The sequence below is a fragment of the Oncorhynchus mykiss genome, chromosome 3, assembly GCF_013265735.2.
Source record: "Oncorhynchus mykiss isolate Arlee chromosome 3, USDA_OmykA_1.1, whole genome shotgun sequence".
In the NCBI taxonomy this organism is placed as follows: Eukaryota; Metazoa; Chordata; class Actinopteri; order Salmoniformes; family Salmonidae; genus Oncorhynchus; species Oncorhynchus mykiss.
In genome coordinates this window covers 70,967,522-70,989,102 of record NC_048567.1, presented here as the reverse complement: position 1 = coordinate 70,989,102, position 21,581 = coordinate 70,967,522, and the positions used below count along the sequence as shown (strand labels likewise).

Here is a 21,581-nt window from a genome sequence, read left to right as displayed (position 1 = left end):
CCTTTTCTCTAGACTGGTTGTCTTTTTTCCTAGACTTGTCTGATAAGTCAAATGTATGGGTGCAATTTAATTTGAGTGTTTGACAAATACTTTGAGCCTAATTTAGCATGTTGCCATTATTTTGTGTCATAAATCTAGGCTATGTGTAAGCTAGGTAGCCTAGTGGTTAGAGAGTTGGACTAGTAACCGGAAAAGTTGCAAGTTCAAACCCCCGAGCTGACAAGGTACTAATCTGTCGTTCTGCCCCTGAACAGGCAGTTAACCCACTGTTCCTAGGCCGTCATTGAAAATAAGAATTTGTTCTTAACTGACTTGCCTAGTTAAATAAAGGTAAAATAAAAAAAATAAGAGCAGAACTAAATCTATCACTGGATAGCTAAATCATTACTTGCAATTTTAGGAGGAATTTGCGGAACCTAAAAGTAGGCTAAACCATTTCACACACTAAAGGGACTATTCTGTAGCATTTTCCTTAGTTCATCTGGGTTTCTTCCTACCTTATCTGTAAAGTCTCTCGGATCAATTCCTATTCCCTCAGCTCACCCACCTCTCCTTCCCGGCGTTCCTCGCAATGTGGGCATTCCAGGCAGAAAACTAACATTATGAGACGTGTTCTCAACACACTCCCAGCCAGACAGCACAGCCCTACAGCACATTACATCATCAACAAGACCTTATAAGGGGCTCTGACTGTGTGTGTGTGTGCATTTTGAAAGATGTGTGTTTGTCATGTTTGTTACTTTTTTTATCGCTGTATTCAAACATATATATTTGTGTGTTGGATATCAGCCCATTCCAGATGAGGTCATGTTGCAGCCATGCCAGAGGCTGAAGGGAAGGACCGAGGAAGAGCGTGTACTCCGAGAGAGAATGAATGATAGAAGAGGGAGCTCACACTCCATCTCAGTTCTAACAAGTTACTTGGCAACGGTCACATTAGTGTAGAGTACAGTAAGGACAGTGCTGTGTGTGTGGAGCTACACGTTTGTGCTAGCCGCAGAGCCTGATAACCTGACTGAGGAAGGACATCATCATAGGTCTGCAATCACGTGTGTGTGTGTGTGTGTGGGTATGGTCTCTTTCCCTCCATCACCCTCTCTTTCTAATATATGGGACAGATGCATTGTGAGGCCTATGGCAGCGCTAATCCAAAAAAGGTGTTCTATAAGTGTACAGATGCTTTCTCCTCAGGGACCCTGGCCGAGGAACAACACGCACGTGTACAAAAAAAATACACTGCGCACACCACACACAGTACCAGTCAAAAGTTTGGACACCTACTCATTCAAGGGTTCTTCTTTATTTTTACCATTTTTGACATTGTAGAATAATAGCGAAGACATTAAAACAAAGAAATAACACACATGGAATTATGTAGTAACCAAAGAACTGTTAACCAAATCAAAATATATTTGAGATTCTTCAAGTAGCCACCCTTTCCCTTGATGACAGCTTTGCACGCTCTTGGAATTCTCTCAACCAGCTTCACCTGGAATGCTTTTCCAACAGTCTAGAAGAAGTTCCCACATATGCTGAGCACTTGTTGTCTGCTTTTCCTTCACTCTACAGTCAAACTCATCCCAAACCATCTCAATTGGGTTGAAGTCGGGTGATTCTGGAGGCCAGGTCATCTGATGCAGCACTCCATCACTCTTCTTCTTGGTCAAATAGCCCTTACACAGCCTGGAGGTGTGTTGGGTCATTGTCCTGTTGAAAACAAATTATAGTCCCACTAAACGCAAACCAGGTGAGATGGCGTATCGCTGCAGAATGCTGTGGTAGCCATGCTGGTTAAGTGTGCCTTGAATTCTAAATAAATCATAGACAGTGTCACCAGTAAAGCACCATCACACCTCCTCCATGCTTCACGGTGGGAACCACACATGCAGAGATCATCCTTTCACCTACTCTGCGTCTCACAAAGACACAGCAGTTGGAACCAAAAATCTCCTGGATTGACTGACCTTCGTGTCTTAAAGTAATGATGGACTGTCGTTTCTCTTTGCTTATTTTAGCTGTTCTTGCCATAATACGGACTTGGTCTTTTATCGAATAGGGCTATCTTCTGTATACCACCCCTACCTTGTCACAACAAAACTGATTGGCTCAAATGCAAATGAACTTTTAACAAATGCAAATTAACTTTTATGAATGCACACCTGTTAATTGAAATGCATTCCAGGTGACTACCTTATGAAGCTGGTTGAGAGAATGCCAAGTTTGCAAAGCTGCCATCAAGGCAAGGGGTGGCTACTTTGAAGAACCTCATATAAAATATATTTTGATTTAACTCTTTTTTTTTGGTTATTACACGATTCCATATGTGTTATTTCATTGTTTTGACGTCTTCACTATTATTCTATAATGTAGGAAGTTGTAAAAAAAATAAAGAAAACCCTTAAATAAGTGTGTCCAAACTTTTGACTGGTACATACACTGAGTGTACAAAACATTAGGAACACCTTTCTAATATTGAGTTGCACCCCACCCCCCTTTTGCCCTCAGAACAGCTTCTTCGTCAGTGCATGGACTACAAGGTGTCAAAAGCATTCCACAGGGATACTGGCCCATGTTGACTCCAATCCTTTTCACAGTTGTCAAGTTGGCAGGATGTCCTTTGGGTGGTGGACCATTCTTGATACACATGGGAAACTGTTGAGCATGTAATACCCAGCAGCGTTGCAGTTCTTGACACAATCCAACTGGTGCTTCTGGCACCTATTACCATACCCCTTTTCAAACACACTTAAGTCTTTTTTTTTGTCTTGCCCATTCACCCTCTGAATGGCACACACGAACAATTCATTTCTCAAGGCTTAAAAATCATTTTTTCAATTGTCTTCCCCATGTTCACTGATTCGAAGTGGATTTAACAATAAAGGATCATAGCTTTCACCTGGATTCACCTGGTCGACCCTTGTCATGGATAGAGCAGGTATTTTGTACACTCTTGTATACTGAGACACGCACTCAAACACACACTTATTGTGTGCGTGTCAGTATATCTCCCCCTTATTCGCTCACAGAAAGATGCATTAGGAGCGCTCTCTGTTCCTCATGGGAACTGTTGCTCTAGAGGAAGACAGCTTTGTGGCTAAACACTGCTCAATCTACTCTGAAGAGGAAATTGATGTTTTTCCCTTTTGTTTTTGCAGGGGGGGGGGGGGGGGTCTCCAGTCCCAATTAAGGGTGAAATATGTCCCCTGTGTCATGCCGTCATCACACAAGCATTTCCAAAACCGCCTGAAGGCCCCCAGTTCTCTGGAAATGTCACTATTTATAGAAGGGACTGTTGGTGAGTGTGTATGTTTGCGAATTAGTCAACATAGGACTAAAACTCTGGCCATTGACCCCCCCCCCCCACACACACACACACACGGAAGTTGCTCATGTGACATCCATTAAACTTGGACCAATCTGATTAGCCGCATGTGGCTCCAATTCCAGTATGCTACAACGCTGTAATAGCCATGATTCTTTCAGGTTGTAGTTTAGTCTGACGGTAGGAACTACTGGATGTTGTGTTACTACTGTTGCTTCCTAAGTGTGTTAGCTAGAGACAGAGCTTTTTACATTTTATTTCTATAACCCGTTGCTGTAAAACTTTGCCTGGACCATTAGCCTAGGCGTTTTACCTGTTCAGGCCCCACGGTCAGGGAAACACTCCTGTTCCTACCTAAAGAGTACTGCATAATCAATTATTTGGAAACGGAAGGAATTAGGTGCTCCTCATTCAATGCACAGTCCTGTAAATACTTCAGGAAGACGTTGTTCCTTCCTTGAAGTATCCGATAAGTAGCCTATACGCCCTGACATCACTGGATAGGAGAAAGCTATGTAATTGAAGCCTTGCCGATCGAGACACATATAAATCCTAGGAAGGGAGGAAGAGGGAAGGAAGGAAGTATTTTTGAAAGTATTCAGAGGACCACTAACTCTAAGCACAGGGTTTAATGGGGTCCTGTTTCCCTTCAAGGAGGGTCTGGCTGCGTCATTGCCTGTCCACAATTACACGGATGATTGGAGCCCTCAAAGGCATTTCCAGGAAAGCCCTCAAACATGGCTTCCTCGTAATAGGCCTGTTATGAGAAGAGCTCTCTCTCTCAATTCAATTTACTTTATTGGCATGACGTAACAATGAACATATTGCCAAAGTTTACTTTGGATATTTACAATATGAAAATAATGAGAATCAAAATTGTCAACGGGACAACAGTAACAATAACCAAGGGTCAAAATAACCACACATTGAACAATAAGCATACAGTAGAGGACATGTGCAGGTTGATTGGTCTGTCAGACACTGTCCCTCAACTTATGGCAGGCAGCAATGTAGTGTGCTGCCAACCCACAGCTCTCTGCGTCCTCCCCCAACAGGACAGGCAGCCTACTCTCATCAGAGAGGTCTTTGAAACCTTGAATAAGGGTTTCAAATTTGGATAAATGACTCTCATTGTTTTTATATTTTTGACATTTTGTCATGTTGTTTCTCTCTTTCTGTCTCTCTCTCTCTCTCTTCTTTCTCTTGATCTCTCTTTCTGTCTCTCTCTCTTCTTTCTCTTGATCTCTTTCTGTCTCTCTCTTCTTTCTCTTGATCTCTCTTTCTGTCTCTCTCTTCTTTCTCTTGGTCTCTCTTTCTGTCTCTCTCTCTCTCTCTTCTTTCTCTTGATCTCTCTTTCTGTCTCTCTCTCTCTTCTTTCTCTTGATCTCTCTTTCTGTCTCTCTCTCTCTCTCCTTTCTCTTGGTCTCTCTTTCGGTCTCTCTCTCTCTCTTCTTTCTCTTGGTCTCTCTTTCTGTCCTTCTCTCTCCCTCTTCTTTGTCTCTCTCTTGATCTCTCTAAATTCAAGGGCTTTATTGGCATGGGAAACATATGTTAACATTGCCAAAGCTAGTGAAGTAAATAATCAACACAAGTGAAATAAACAATACAAATGAACAGCAAACATTACACTCAGAAGTTCCAAAAGAATCAAGACATTTCAAATGTCATATTATGTCTATATACAGTGTTGTAACGATGTGCAAATAGTTCAAGTACAAAAGGGAAAATAAGTAAACATATATTTACAATGGTGTTTGTTCTTCACTGGTTGTCCTTTTCTTGTGGTAACAGGTCACAAATCTTGCTGCTGTGTTGGCACACTATGGTATTTCACCCAGTAGATATGGGAGTTTATCAAAATTGGATTTGTTTTCGAATACTTTGTAGATCTCTCGCCTTCTTTCCACTGTTTGAGAGGTCTAATTTCTAGACATTTAGAGAATTGTTTTGAACCACGGTTGATGAGTTCACCAGTTGGCCAGCACTTGATCCCTTTCCAGGGTCATTTAGAAGGCTGAACAGATATGCACAGTGAACTGCTGTTCACTAGTTATCGTACACTGCCGTAGCTGTGTTTTCCACTCAACATCATACTAGAACTCAGGCGATTGGACAGAATGGTTTTTAAACAACACTTGTGACTTTTATGAAACCGATAGATGTTTGTACAATGCATTATCTGTTTGTAATTATCTATATGTACGTGTCTTTTGTCCCTGCCAGTGGTAGTAGTCCTTAGTCAGCAGTGGGTGTGTATCTGGGCTTTTACTCCATCAGTGTTGCGCCTGTCAAGGGCTCCCTGTAGTCCTAAATGCCTCTAATCTGCTCTCTTCCTAATTAGATCCAACTCTCCATCGAGTCATTTCATGCCAAACTTCTCCACAGGGTGTTCAGTTGTGATTTAGAACTGCTCTGTTTTTGTGACTAAACTATTGCGTGGTTTGGGACTGTGTATTTTGAGCTTGGTACATTCCAGAGCCTGTCCTCAGAGTCCTCTACGCAAGGCAACTGAATGAGCCCAGCAGTTCAGACTATGGATGCACGTGTTTTTGCCTGTATCAAGTCATTAACCAATATCTTAGACCATACTAGTAGTAATCTGAATGAACCAAGCAGTTTAGACCGACAGAGTGAGTTTACAGTGAGAGATCCCCACATCCCGTACACATTACTGGCTGGGCTGATGGATATATAAGCATGTTGGACGAACAGAACAGCTGGCTGTTTTCATGACGACTCGGCCAAGTTTACAGTGTCCAGTCTCTCGGGACGAGCAAGCAAAACATTTTGTTTGGTGTCTAACCCAGCACGGATTTAAGAGGGGGAAATCCTTTCTCACTCACTCATCTTTCCCTCTGCCTTGGGGACTTGGAGTGCCCATCGGTTGTTAGGTGATGATGCCATGCTTTGATGAGAAGATCATCTGATCAATAACTATCATCAATTTGGTTACGGGCGTTTGAGATCATGAAAGAGTTGGGGACGTTTGGGGTGTGACCGAGTCCTGTAGAATGCACGTGTGTGTGTGCGCGGAACATCTGTGTGTGACAGACCCTACTGTCTGTAACACAGTCCAGTTCAGAGGGAATGATGACAGACCCTACTGTCTAACACACAGCCCAGTTCAGAGTGAATGATGGCAGGTCCTACTGTCTAACACACAGTCCAGTTCAGAGTGAATGATGACAGGTCCTACTGTCTGTAAACACAGTCCAGTTCAGAGTGAATGACGACAGGCCCGTGTGCCAAATGGCTTATTTGCATATAGCCCTACTGTAGCTCTGATTGGCTATGGTGTAACGGTCTGTGTAGAGTCTGGTGCTGGACAAGATTGACACAATTCATTTACTGCAGGGCATATCAATTGTCCAAACCCATGGCCCTTTTCCCACTCTATATTGATATAGAATTTTCACTTGCCTTACTCTACACCATTTCCAAACAGTTCATGAAAGTGCTTGCTTCTCAAATGTAAGAAATTAGTCCTATTCTTTCTGGGGGTGTATATGAACATATTTTGATAAGATTTCATGTCCCTAAAATGCTGTCAATTTTAAGTATAACTATAAGAAATCTAAGATGTGCCAAATATATTCTATCCAGTTTAATGCTCCAGCATTTGGTTAGCAATTTTTTTAGCTAAGGGGCTAGATGTTAAGGTTAAGATCAAGCTTCTTGGTTACAAAAGAGACATTCTAGCCTGAGGACCAGTCTCTTTAACTAACAGTTGATCCTGATTCAATGACCCTCACAGCTATCCTCCAATCACAACGATTTTCCAAATATTTGGAACTATATCACTTTTTTTTTTCTCTCCACAGAACATGCTGGTATCCGGTTGCTAAGCAATTGTTCTGTTTGTCCAGATGAAACCAGCTAGCTCATGTCTTAATTCTCAAACTAAATACATACTGCATTTCCAACCACAAAACCTCTTTGCTTTTATTTTAAGCATCAAAATACTATCCTAGCTAACAGCTAAAGGTTTATTTTTTTACTTTATGTTGATGTTAGGATACCACCGTATGGTACAGAAACTACCGGTGGTGGGGGGGTCAGGATACCACCGTATGGTACAGAAACTACCGGTGGTGGGGGGGGTCAGGATACCACCGTATGGTACAGAAACTACCGGGTGGTGGGGGGGGGGGTCAGGATACCACCGTATGGTACAGAAACTACCGGGGGGGGGGTGTCAGGATACCACCGTATGGTACAGAAACTACCGGTGGTGGGGGGGGTCAGGATACCACCGTATGGTACAGAAACTACCGGTGGTGGGGGGGGTCAGGATACCACCGTATGGTACAGAAACTACTGGTGGTGGGGGGGGTCAGGATACCACCGTATGGTACAGAAACTACCGGGGGGGGGTGTCAGGATACCACCGTATGGTACAGAAACTACCGGGGGGGGGGGGGGGTCAGGATACCACCGTATGGTACAGAAACTACCGGTGGTGGGGGGGGGGGGGGGTCAGGATACCACTGTATGGTACAGAAACTACCGGTGGTGGGGGGGTCAGGATACCACCGTATGGTACAGAAACTACCGGTGGTGGGGGGGTCAGGATACCACCGTATGGTACAGAAACTACCAGTGGTGGGGGGGGTCAGGATACCACCGTATGGTACAGAAACTACCGGGTGGTGGGGGGGGGGGTCAGGATACCACCGTATGGTACAGAAACTACCGGGGGGGGGGGGTGTCAGGATACCACCGTATGGTACAGAAACTACCGGTGGTGGGGGGGGTCAGGATACCACCGTATGGTACAGAAACTACCGGTGGTGGGGGGGGTCAGGATACCACCGTATGGTACAGAAACTACTGGTGGTGGGGGGGGTCAGGATACCACCGTATGGTACAGAAACTACCGGGGGGGGTGTCAGGATACCACCGTATGGTACAGAAACTACCGGGGGGGGGGGGGTCAGGATACCACCGTATGGTACAGAAACTACCGGTGGTGGGGGGGGGGGGGTCAGGATACCACTGTATGGTACAGAAACTACCGGTGGTGGGGGGGTCAGGATACCACCGTATGGTACAGAAACGGTATGAACATCTGGATCCCGCCCAACACTAGATCATGCTATAACGCGCTGAGATTACATCATCCTTCATCTCTTTCATTTTCCAGAGGATGGGGAAAGAGGGAGGGAAGGGGGGACCGATATTAAGTGGATGTCTTTGAACCCCCGAGTGGATGAATTGAATGAATGAGGAAGAGAGATTTAAGAGGAGATGAGTGGGAGACATTCCTCACTGAGGCACTGAATATTATGAGAGGGAGAGAGAGACTTAAGATCAGTGTGTTAATTACGCAGAAGATGGGATTGGGTGATGATTAAAGAGAGCAAGAGAGATGAAGGGTAGATTAAATTTGAGATACGTTCCCTGCTCAGTGTCATCTCCTACTTCCAGTATTTACTTTTCCCCCTCCAGCACTAACAACCATGTGTAGTCTCTTGTCAAGGTGTAGACATTTGTCTCTTGCTGTAATGTTTGAGAGTGCCACAGACCTAATGTCCAACCTTCTCTCTGTCAAGCTCCAGGGAGTAGCCTGTTTATTTTTGGAAAGGGAGAGAAGCCGAGAGGAAAAGTATTGCAGTAAAGATGGTCTGATTGAAGGAGTGTCTAATATCAAAGATAAACATGACAGATTACATTTAAGCATTGTGAGGCTTAGAAGTGCGTGTGTGGGGCCTCCCGGGTGGGGGCACCGCATCGAAGTGCTAGCTGCGCCACCAGAGACTCTGGGTTCGAACCCAGGCTCTGTCGCAGACGGGCGCGCCCATTGGCCTAGCGTCGTCCGGGTTAGGGAGGGATATCCTTGTCTCATCGCGCACTAGCGTCTCCTGTGGTGGTCCGGGCGCAGTGCATGCTAACCAGGTTGCCAGTTGCATGGTGTTTCCTCCGACACATTGTTAAGAAGCAGTGCGGCTTGGGTTGTGTATCGGAGGATGCATGGCTTTCGACCTTTATCTCTCTCGAGCCTGTACGGGAGTTGTAGCGATGAGACAAGATACTACTAAAAACAATTGGGTACCACGAAATTGGGGAGAAAAGGGGGTAAATTTCAAAAATAAATAAAGAAGAGTGTGTGATCTCACTCTCTTTTAGAATGTTCTCAGTACACCTGGGTATGAGGGAGAGAGAGATAAGCCCTTTATACCTCAGGGGTCAAGTTATAGTTATCTGCCTTTTCAAAGCGCAAATCTGCATTTAGACAGTTTCACCTATATTTATGTTGAACGTTTTTTTATTCAATAGAGTGATCAGGGGCATGCAACTACTTTCACACAAAATACATTAGTGCAACACATCAGGAAGACTAAGCTTCATTTTCATCAGATGATCATAGAAGTGCAACACTATTTGGCTAGCAGCCACAAGTGAACAAGCTGAACGAAACAGCAACTTATTTTTTCCGAAAACTATGCATGGTCATCATATTTAGAATGTTTATCATAGGAAATGTAGCAGGTTACATTCTTCCTAATGTTTAGCTTGAAGTTAATCTTGCATTTTACCAGAGAAAAGTGTACAGCTCAGTCAGAGTGCTGTCTGCTGGTAGAATAACCATTCATTACATTTTTATGTGAGCAGAGAAGTGCGACAAGCACAAAAATAGTTAGATGCCGAGCAGAAATTACAATAAGAAGCATTTTAGAGCTGTGTTTACAAAACGCAGCAAGATATTTTTTTATGTGTGAAAAAGGCATAATTCTGCATTAACACAACCCCTGTCCTCTTGTCTGTCCTATGCCTAGAATGAGCTCTTCGAAGAGATCAAGTAGAGAAATTCTAGACTGGTTAGCTGACGTCAACGTCAGGAAAACGATGCGTGCACTTCAAAGGGTCAGAAGGCTGTGTGTAGTGACTCTGGATGGCCAGATAGCTAGCAACAAATGACAGGATTCCCCACATGGCATCTTAAGTGGCTCGTTTGAACTTGCTCTTGATACCATGTCTTGTTTCGAGGTGTTTTGACTTAATATTGCTAAAATGTGCTAGCTAGTGAGCGGTCGGTCGTTCAGTGTCACTGACCTCTCACGGTCCTGCTCCAGTAGGCAGGTGAGGTCGTCGCTGCGCTGCATGAAGGCGCGGTGCTGCTGGTCCTGCTCCTCCAGCCTGCAGAGGGCGCCACTATGGGAACGCTCCACCTGCAGCAGCTTCTCCAGCATCCGCCTGTAGCTCTGGTTCCCCGTCTCCACCAACCGGTCCAGCTAACTCAGAGCGAGAGACGGACATGAAGACTAGGCTAAACTTAAAACACTGTGGTTCTCATTGTGTCGTTTGAAACTGGCAATGGGTTAAATATGTTGGTTGGTTTATAATTCGCTATCTCTACTGCAAACCCATGGCTCAAAGCATACACACTCCTAAGTTTGACTGATGGCTTTAATAGAAATAGGGTTTATAGCCTGTTACCTCAGCCATGGGTTTCTCATAGACATCCTGCTGTTGGGCCTCAGAAGTCTGGTCCTGGAGTGAGTCTCTCTGCAGGGCTCGAAGCACCTCTCCTGTGGTGACAAAGCCATACTGGGCCTCCAGCAGAGCCAGATCCATTTTCTCTGCTTTCAGCACCGTGATCACCTCATCTCTTGCCTGGTGAGATGGATAGATATAATAAAAATGGAGGGATGAAGAATGAAAGAGATTAAGAGATTGGACTCCCAACAGACGGAGAAAATCTGTCCTATACAGCTGTGGTGTAGGCTGTGTTTGTCATGCTCTGTGAGGCATGTCTAGGAGTGTTTTACCCATGGTTTTAGACAGTCACAATAGGCTCCTCTGTTAGTCTGAATCATTCTGTCTCTACAGCTCACGTACAGCTGGGCTCAAAGTTTAGAACAAATGTCACTGTGATGACGTCAATGCGTGATGTATGACGGTTACCACAGCCACAAAATCATAAACCTTGCCTATTTCTAAATTTTCTCTTGTTAAAATGTGATTTTAAACCTAACCTTAACCACACTGCTAACCTTATTCCTAACCCTAACCTTAAATTAAGACCAAAAAGCTAATTTGTACGCCATAGCCAATTTTGACTTTGTGGCTGTTGTATCTAGTGGAAACAATGTACGACTCGCATTTTGACCAAATTGTGGTTTTGAACATGGCCAAGTCTGAGCTATAGCCTCGTACGACCATCCAGATCTGGTGAGCTTACAGAGCGCAGCGGTCATGACTGGATCAGGCTAATAGGTTAACTCCACTTCTATAAACCTAAGTCCAGATACACTAGGACTGGTCTGTCCTCACCTGTAGCTCTCCCTCCATTATACTGAGGAGGAACACAAGGTCATCCCTGGACAGGTCTTTCCCCCTCTCTCCTCCCATGCTGTCCCCCAGGACAGTGCCCTTGAGAGAGTCTAGGTGGGCCACGGAGTTCTGTGAACCATAGCCATTCCGGGCGGCCATGTTAGAGCTGTTGCTATGGGGACGCACCTGGGAGGGAGAGAGGGGTAGTGAGAGATTTAGGGACATGGAGAGGAAGTGTGAGAGGGAGAGAGTAAAGGGAGGTTATTGCAGTGACGGGGACAGAGGTTTCATTTGAAGCTGTGCACTCAAGTAGGCCTTGTTTGAATGAACTAGTGCCTGTGTGTATCAGTTACAGCTTTAATGACTTTTTATTACAGCTGATGTAAACAGTGAGGTACGTAGTCATAACCAGCCGCCCAGGGCTTAAAAGATGCATGATAAGCAAGCATGCTTGCTTATGTTCCTCAGGCCATCTATAGTTTCTCTGTTAGCACATAATTGACTGGGGGGGGCTGGCTGTCTGCTTGACCAAGGGCTTAATTACAGACCATATGAACTGCCGGTCTCTGTGTGTGTGGATGTGTGTTCTCAACAGGTTACAGCAACGGCAAACAATGCTGGTCCAACCGCAGAATATCCTTTTAATAAAGTAGGCCCAACAGTATGTCTCTACATACTCATTTAGAAGGAGTAACATTAAAGCATCTGAGAGAATCATCCTAATACCCAGCCAAAGCATTCTATGTTTAGAATTTAAGGGTCACACACATCACGAGCCAGTAGGTGAGCTCATACACAGAACACACACGCATGCACACAGTTAGGCCTGGTAACACACGCTAACGCACGTACACAAATACACTATAAACAGGACAAGAGTTTCCAGAGTTACACTGCAGTGAAAGATTAGTCTGATGTCCTAACAACACAAGAATGGGGGAGTAGGAATGTAGGCTACGGCTGCTATCATCAAAACAGTCCAATAAGGTCGTTTGAAAGAGGAAGCCAAAGTAGACAGTAGACATTATTAAAGGGGGTTTTGTGTGTGTGCGCGCGTCTGTGTGTGATTTGTCAAATCAAAGTTTATTGGTGCATACACAGTTTAGCAGATGTTCTAGCAGGTGCAGCATAATGCCAATGTTACTAGCTCATAACAATGCAGTAAAATGTCAAACAAGTACACAAATAATTACAATGTAAAAAAGTAAAAACAAGTCGTGACAAATCCAATTGTGTGTGTGTCAGAGCTGTCTGTCTAAGTTGTTATCCTCTCCTTATCGACTACTAAGACAGATGGAGATATCTGGCCTACATTTCCTCTGGCCTCCCTCGCTCCACTCGTTTACTGGGATGGAAGGAATGATAAAGTAAGCCTTTAATGAGGTCCCATTCTAACAGCAAGTACTTCCAACCTAGGACTCGCAGGCGCAAATGCCAGTACACAGCGCACACACACACACACACACACGCACACACAGGGCTGTGACGGTAATTGGAAAACCATGGCGTTGACTGTTTTGGATGGAGACCGGCATGAGAATGGAAAAAAACTGTCAAAACCATTGATAAAAAAAAATACATGTAATACAACGTTTTATCAATGTCATTTTTTTATAGGTATACTTAACTCTCCCGCTATGGGTAAAGTATTGATTATATGGTATTGTTTTTCTAACTTACTCTGTCTATTACACTGTATAGATCTTTTGATCAGCAAATCCACTGAAAAAATAAAAATGTGAAGGTCAATTCAGTTCATTGGAGGGGGTGAAACGTGGGGCCCTGGGGTTAACTATAGCACCTATTAGAGAACTACCGATAGGGATTTTGTTGGGTCCGATGCCAATAATCTTTGGTGGAGGGGGTCAAGGATGCCAATGGCCGATATTCAATGTCATTAAATTAGAAAATGTTGGACAGCCATATATGCATTACTGCATCACATTTAAAATCAAATAATACATTTTACTTTGGTCAAATCAATCTAACAACATAATGGTAATCGTTTTATTTAAATGGAAAATCTCTTGATAAACTGGGTCAATCAAGATGGCATAGGCATACTCACAATACAGGTGAATGCATTTTCAATAGGAGTGTGTGCATGCATGACTTTATTAAGCTTGTTTTAGCTGATCAGTGGAGACTATGGTGCTACAGATGACAGTCTGTTTGCTTTCCATTTGGGACTTACATTAGCCTACTGATCAACAACATTTGAATGGAAGCGTCACTCCAGCATGTCATGCATGTATGGAAGGACATCATCTGGTTAGAGCCAGTTTGCGCTGTTCTGGGAAGGGAGTAGTACACAGCGATGTACGAAATTTTCAGTTTCTTGGTCGTTTCTCGCAATGAATATCCTTCATTTCTCAGAACAAGAATAGACTGACAAGTTTCAGAAGAAAGTTATTTGTTTCTGGCCATTTTGAGCCTTTAATCGAACCCACAAATGCTGACGCTCCAGATACTCAACTAGTCTAAAGAAGGCCAGTTTTATTGCTTCTTTAATCAGAACAATAGTTTTCAGCTGCGCTAACATAATTGCAAAAGGGTTTTCTAATGATCAATTAGCCTTTTTAAAATTATAAACTTGGATTAGCTAACACAATGTGCCGTTGGAACACGGTAGTGATGGTTGCTGATAATGGAACGCTGTACGCCTATGTAGATATTCCATAACAAATCTGCCGTTTCCAGCTAGAATGTTAATGTTGTAAATTACTAATGTCTACACCATAGTTCTGATAAATGTGATATTTTAATTGACAAAAAAAATAGCTTTTCTTTCAAAAACAATGATATTTCTAAGTGACCCCAAACTTTTTTTTGTGTGTGTGTGTGTGTGTGTGTGTGTGTGGAAATCAGTCAAACTATGGATTTCACATGACTGAGAACACAGCTATACATTTGTTGGTCACAGATACCTTAAAAAAAAGGTAGGGGCATAGACCAGAGAACCAGTCAGTATCTGGTGTCACCACCATTTTCCTCATGCAATGCGACACATCTCCTTCGCATAGGGTTGATCAGGCTGTTGATTGTGGCCTGTGGAATGTTGTCCCACTCTTCAATTGATGTGTGAAGTCGCTGGATGTTGGTGGGAACTGGAACACTATCGTGCATGTCAATCCAGAGCATCCCAAACATGCTCTTGTGAGTATGCAGGCCATGGAAGAACTGGTACATTTTCAGCTTCCAGGAATTGTGTACAAATCCTTGCGACATGGAGCCGTGCATTATCATGCTAAAACATGATGTGATGGCACCGGATTAATTGCACGACAATGGGCCTCAGGATCTTGTCACGACATCTTTGTTCATTCAAATTACGGTTGATAAAATGCAATTGTGTTTGTTGTCCGTATCTGTTGACTGCCCATACCATAACCCCACCGACACCATGGGGCGAGCAAACTTCTCGCCCCTACAACGCCATACACGTGGTCTGTGGTTGTGAGGCCGGTTTGACGTACTGCCAAATTCTCTTAAACGACATTGGAGGCTGCTTATGGTAGAGAAATTAACATTCAATTATCTGGCAACAGCTCTGGCGGACATTCCTGCACTTAAAACTTGAGACATCTGTGGGATTGTGTTGTGTGATAAAACTGCACATTTTAGAGTGGACTTTTGTTGTCCCGAGGACAGGGTGCACCCCTGTAATGATCATGCTGTTTAATCAGCTTCTTGATATACCACACCTGTCAGAGTGATGGATTATATTGGCAACGGACAAAGGCACACTAACATGGTTGTTAACAAATGTGTGCACAAAATGTTAGAGAAATAAGCCTTTTGTGTGTGGAACATTTCTGGGATCTTTTATTTCAGCTTATGAAATATGGGACCAACACAGCTTGCGAACCCCACAGATAAAAGGGTTAGTGAAGGGTTTGTGATACAGTGAATTATGGGAAATAATCTCTGTAAACAATTGTTGGAAAAATGACTTGTGTCGTGCTCAAAGTAGATGTCCTAACCGGCTTGCCAAAACGATAGTTTGTTAACAAGAAATTTGTTGAGTGGTTGAAACACTTAGGTTGGAGTCATTAAACCTTGTTAATGTAAACTTCCAACTTCAACTGTATATAGTTAGCTAGCTAACGATAGCTACTGAAACAGATTATTGTTTTGCTATGTTTTTGGGGCATTGTTTGCATCCATGAGCAAGTTAGCTTTTTAACGACCAGCACTGTAGGTGTGCGAGACAACTTCACCAGAATCAAGGCATATGTATCGATGAATCGTTGTGACATATGAAATACGAGTGATAGTGTAATCAATGTGTAATAACTACGTCAAACCTGTATGAACGCGTTAAATTACTATGTGACGTGCAGTCATATTCAGGCCCCGATTTTTTTTTCAGCAGGCTTATTTGACACATCAAATAGTGTTATTTCACGTGTATCTTTTATGACATGCAAAGACCCAAGTGGCGTTCCATCAAAATCCTGGTTGAGAATGAAACGACTGACCAAATGAACAACAAAACAGCACAGCAATAAAATGAAAGAAATTGATTTTGATGATGTTTTACTGGTAATGGGGACTTGCCAACAAAATAACTTTTTGTGTGTGTGTGTGTAACCTTTATTTAACTAGGCAGGTCAGTTTTTATTTATTTACAATGACTGCCTACACCGGACAACGCCCGGGCCAATTGTGCGCCGCCCTTTGGGACTCCCAAACACTCCATCTCTGTTACCAAGGGAATGGGCTGAGTGAACAGGTACCATCTAGGAGGATACACAAACCAGGCTGAGGCCTGCACAAGCAACCGTCACATACACAGGCCTACATTGTCAGTGGATGTGTGTGGGGTTTTTGAGCTGAATATTTTAACAGGGTATGTTAATAGACATAATGTTCTATCTGCTGGCCTGGTCTGTGTTTCACGTGGACTAGTTCATGTTCTCTTGTCCATCCTGCTTTCCAATACACGTGCACTTCTGTGTTCCCTGTGCCTAATGATGAGAGACACAGCTGAGGTTTGCACACACGCACACACAGGACACACACTCACAGATATGCACTCCGGCTTATAGCCTAGCCTATACGCTTAATCTCTAGACAAATGCAGACTCATTTGCTCATACACAACAAACGCCTAAGTGTAAGTTCAGCCCAATACATGTCCAGTGTCTGTGTTCGTCACGGACCCAGTTGAGGGCTTTCCCCTTGCAGACAGAACGGCAACGCCACATGCCCATTGGCTCCTTGGTTTATTTTCTTAACCATGGAGAGCTGCCCGCGTCGACCCGGTCTTCCCCTTCTACAGGCTGCCCCGGGATCCAAAATCATTAACACTTCGAAATAAAAACATGGTCACGTGTACACACCCTTACAGCACCCAACCCTTAAATAACTCTAATATTGTACATGGTGAAACACACACACTTTCACCACTCGCCTGCCATCTTAAATACCATCTTAAAGCTTGATTAATATAAACATGACTTCAGTCTATGAATGCACATTTATTCACTGACGTTCTGAACCCTGTTATGTAACCATTTAAACGAATTAACCATGGAAAGGTCTAGTACATGTTTAATAAACCATGAATAAAAGGCTGAGAGAAGGCCTGGCTTGTCCAGCCTGTCACTACCAATTCCCTCCCAATACACCGATGTAATACCACCTGTAATACCATGGGATGCTTGGGTTCAGGTTCCGTCCCGCTCCTCTCGTGCCAGGGTTACGATGGCACACATCAACTTTCCTTAAATCAGTGTTTTAGAAAGGCTGACGTGTAGGTGACGGCGTGCCCGGTTGTAAGACTTATTGTGATAAGTTATACCTCTGCTACCTCAGTCCTACCAAGCTGGTGCATGAGTTAAAAAAACTGAATGTGCAAACATCCAGACAACCTTAGAGTTAAATGGAAGAGTTATCGATCCTCGAGTAGATACTGGTACATGGTCAGGATTATGCCCTACTGTGGTCACTGTCGAGGGAGGATGGACGAGTTCCCTCTGTCAGTTTTCTGCTCAGCTCCTCTAAAATGGAACAAGGCTGTCATCACCTTCCCCTAACCTCTCATCTGTTAGAAAATGTCTCAGTTACCTCTTTCTCAGCAGGAGAGTCCTTCACTTCTCTCTTTTTATTTCTCTCTTGGTGTCTCAGTTTTCTGCTTTTATAGAGAGCTAGTAAACGTGTCAGATATATTGGAACAGTAGTGCAGTAGATCACCTGTTTGGAGCAGAAGTTCTAGAACCCAACAACACATTTGGTTCCAGGAGCAGGAGTTCTAAAACCCAACAGTCTTGGTTCCAGCTGCAGTTGTAGAACCCAACAACATTATTGGTTCCAGGAGCAGGATTTCTAGAACCCAACAGTCTTTGTTCCAGGAGCTCGCTTACCCACAACCAACACAACAAAGGGAAAATAATGGCTCTCCCAACTATTCCATCATTCTTGCTTGTTTAGTAAACATTTGCTGCAGTCATGCAGATTAGGAAACTTTCATCCTGCATGACTTGTTTACATGACATTGTTTGAATCAACTTCAAATAAGTTGTTGCACAATTATTTAGGCAACGTTTCTGTGCCATAGACCTAGCACAATAGAGATTACATCACAACTTAAGGTTTTCTACTGATCGTAAAACACTTATATTAGTGACTTGAGTCCGAGTTACGTTTCAGACAGCCAACCATTACCACTGAGATCAAAGCCTTAAAGCTCAGCTCTAATGGAAAAACACAGCACATGAATTAGCTGAACCCTATTGACCTTTTATGAAGTCATGTGTTGAAGAGCTGTTAATGCCTATTAATGTGGTTAATCAATAGGATGCAGGGGAGTCTCGGGTTGCGTCTTTGCCTTGACTTCAATGCATGAATTACTGAAGCCTTGTTCACTCATGTTAGCTGACAAGTTAGTATTCAGTGGCCCCCAGAGAAGTAAGGTTTTATGGAATCTCGGGGGTGAGGCAGTTTTCAAAGATATGAAGTTTTACAATATCCTCTTCATGGAATTGGACCAGAGGAACAAGTCATGAGCAATACAGTTTTTCCAAATATTTAACATTAAACAGTGGGTTTGCACCGGTGATAGCTGTTTGCATCTAATGACACGCCCACCAGAGAATCCTTTTTTTAAACATCCTCTTCCTCTCCGTCTTCTGAGGCGTTTGTTTTTGAACTGCTGTCAGAAAGTTAAATATTTCGCTTGGCCATCCTCGTCCCCCTCCCTTCATGGCCACTGATAGGTCTACTCCACCATATCCCCCGCAGCATTCCAATTCTTTCAGATCAGCGTGCATGAAGGAAAAGTGAGGAGGAAATGGATCTATTGGGTACAGTCCAGGAATTGTCTATGGTGAATGTTGTGAACCACCTTCTACCTTTTTAGAAACAGTATGAGAGAACAATCACAATTCATGGGAATGAACTAAATTGCTGCCATTGCGATGAGTCGCCTTGCACAGCAGATTTGCTGTGTAGGTTTTACTAGTCTCATACTGCTAGAAGGGTTAGATGTTCTATAGGCTTTTTACCGTTTATGAAACAGTTCTTTCTTTGTGGGGTTTGTCTCCCTGTTTCTTGTCTTGGAGCATTCCAACTACTGGCCTCTGTTTCACACATGCATGGCTAGTGCTACACTCTCACATACTCTCATGACTGATGCATACCAAACTTCCCATCAGCTTAATGTGCGTTATTTATTGTTCTTATTTTGGCAGAACTGCCCTCTCAGTGGGTAATATATTTTTACAATTTGAGTGGTTATTTTCTTGGCTGGGTGTAGTCTCTTGGCTTTAAACAGACCTAAAACCACTCTTTCAGACTGTAGAAATACAGGATATAAGCCTGTCAACCATAACACTGTAACATGGAAAAGCAGAGTCCATTTGAAGGTCATTGTGATGTAATGACATGTCGTTTACATTCTGGACTGAGGATATAAAATGGGGTGTGTCCTCTGCTGCAAAATAAAGACTGACTTTCTGTCAAGAGAGCTTAGTACAATCTCTGGATAGGGGAACCATGTGAAAGTCCACGTGTGTGTGAGAGATGGATGGATACAGTATGCTTGCAAGGTCGTCAGGTTTTCACATTCACACACACTTGCCGTCCATCCACAGCCATCAGATTGTAGATTCTTCTGGCATTGCATCAGAGTGCTACAGAGATGATTGATAGAGACAGGCTGGAGTGATATTAAACATCACACTAAGGGGAAAGAGAGAGCTCAGAGATGTGCTTTGGCCCTCATAGACACATGGATATCACATGCAACCGCTCTGACATCACAGGTCAATGATTATATGATTCTGTACCCCTGTGTTGTGAATAACCCCAAGGCTAACTATCCTGGATGTTACATCACGAGAGGGGGCAAGAGAACCAAATGACGCTACACACACACACACTTTGTGCACTTAAGTATCTGTTGTATAACTGCCTTACTGTCTTACTAAGAAAATAGAAGTAAATCAAATGTGTTTGTCAAATGATTTGTAATCAACAGGTGTAGTAGACGAACAGTGAAATGCTGACTGACGGGCCCTTCCCAACAATGCAGAGAGACAAAAATGAGAAACAATAGAAAAATAATAACGTTAGGAATAAATCAAATCACATTTTATTTGTCACATACACATGGTTAGCAGATGTTAATGCAAGTGTAGCAAAATGCTTGTGCTTCTAGTTCCGATAGTACAGTAATATCTAACAAGTAGTCTAAAAACTCCACAACAACTACCTAATACACACAAATCTAAGTAAAGGAATGGAATAAGAGTATATACATATAAATATATGGATGAGCAATGACAGAGCAGCATAGGCAAGATGCAATAGATGGTATAAAATACAGTAAATACATATGATATGAGTAATGTAGGATATGTAAACATGATTAAAGTGTCATTATTAAAGTGACTAGTGATCCATTTATTAAAGTGGCAAGTGATTTCAAGTCTGTATGTAGGCAGCAGCCTCTGGGTAACAATAACTATATACACTAAGTACCATCACTAAGTACCATCAGTCGATATGCAGTACTGGTACCACGTGTATATATCTTAATCAGTTTAAATCATTGGGATGTTTTGACACTTGCCTGAATTAAAAGGCTTGCTCCAGTTCATTACCATCTGTCTCGTGTGAGAGCTAATGTGTTGGTCAATCCAATAGGGGGCAGCATTTAGCCTGTTCTGCTGTGATGACACTCGTGATGAGGGAACTCTTATCATCCATTGTACTAAATAGACTGTAGGCTAGTGGTTGATCCATTTCACAGTCTACAACCTGTGCCTATCCCCTTTCCTGAACTTGTTACTTCCTAACATTCCATTTAACATTAGATTTATACCCTTAAACTACATCAAAATAGTCAAATGGTTTACCCTTTTTCAAATGGGGAGGAAAATGTCTCTTGACCTCATGAGCAGAGAATCTCCCCAAACACGTTATCTCAATCTCGGACATCTTTCACTGACACTTAAAAGGGTTGTTTACATTGCCTGTAGGGCGCTAAATTCACTATTGATTTAACAATAACGGATGTTCAATAGTGTCTAAAGGAGGAAGAAAGAACAGGCCTCAACGTCATCAATATATTCTCTGGACTGCATTTCTACTTGACCTGGGATGAAGTATAGATTTTTAACCACTTCAAATTGATTGAAAAAAGTAATCTAGAATGTCTGAAACACGGAAACGTGATTTTGCTGACCTGAAAGGTCAAAGTGAACATGATGAGAAATGGGCCTGGGATATCATAGTGCTCAGTGGTACTGTAGCATTAGGAAACAAACCCAGTTTACCTGGCAGCTGTGTACTTGTAGTCTAGCCAGGAGAGTGGAAGGCTGAAAGATGCTTTAAAAGGAATTGTGTTGATGAGTTAGGCTTTATACACCTCTTTTGCAGGTGCTTAGGGTGATTTATATTGTATTAGGAGGTTACTCACCTCGTCCACTACTAATGGATGTTAAAGTTAAGCATATACCATCTCAAGTGAGATTAATCG

General features: G+C 43.0%; 2 protein-coding genes across 4 annotated transcripts in view; one reads left to right on the top strand and one right to left on the bottom strand.

Moving 5' to 3' along the window:
* Positions 1-21,581, top strand: part of cmss1 (cms1 ribosomal small subunit homolog) — a 59,039-nt gene that overhangs the window by 20,617 nt on the left and 16,841 nt on the right. Inside the window, exon 2 of one of the 2 annotated variants that reach the window (XM_036975071.1) lies at positions 3,165-3,295. The exons of the other annotated variant lie outside the window; for it this stretch is intronic. Coding sequence (XP_036830966.1) covers positions 3,211-3,295 — 85 coding nt within the window. The 5' untranslated portion in view covers positions 3,165-3,210. The remainder of the gene's footprint in view (positions 1-3,164; positions 3,296-21,581) is intronic. 2 annotated transcript variants of the gene reach the window in all.
* LOC110520513 (filamin A-interacting protein 1-like) overlaps positions 1-21,581 on the bottom strand; it is a 40,114-nt gene that overhangs the window by 13,190 nt on the left and 5,343 nt on the right. The window contains exons 2-4 of one of the 2 annotated variants that reach the window (XM_021597892.2): positions 11,597-11,782; positions 10,760-10,936; positions 10,376-10,554 (exon numbers count right to left, since the gene is read on the bottom strand). In XM_021597892.2, the coding sequence (XP_021453567.2) occupies positions 10,376-10,554; positions 10,760-10,936; positions 11,597-11,755 (515 nt within the window). In that variant the 5' untranslated portion in view covers positions 11,756-11,782. Of the gene's footprint in view, positions 1-497; positions 626-10,375; positions 10,555-10,759; positions 10,937-11,596; positions 11,783-21,581 lie in introns of those variants that run through there. The other variant, XM_021597891.2, reaches the window with a different exon arrangement.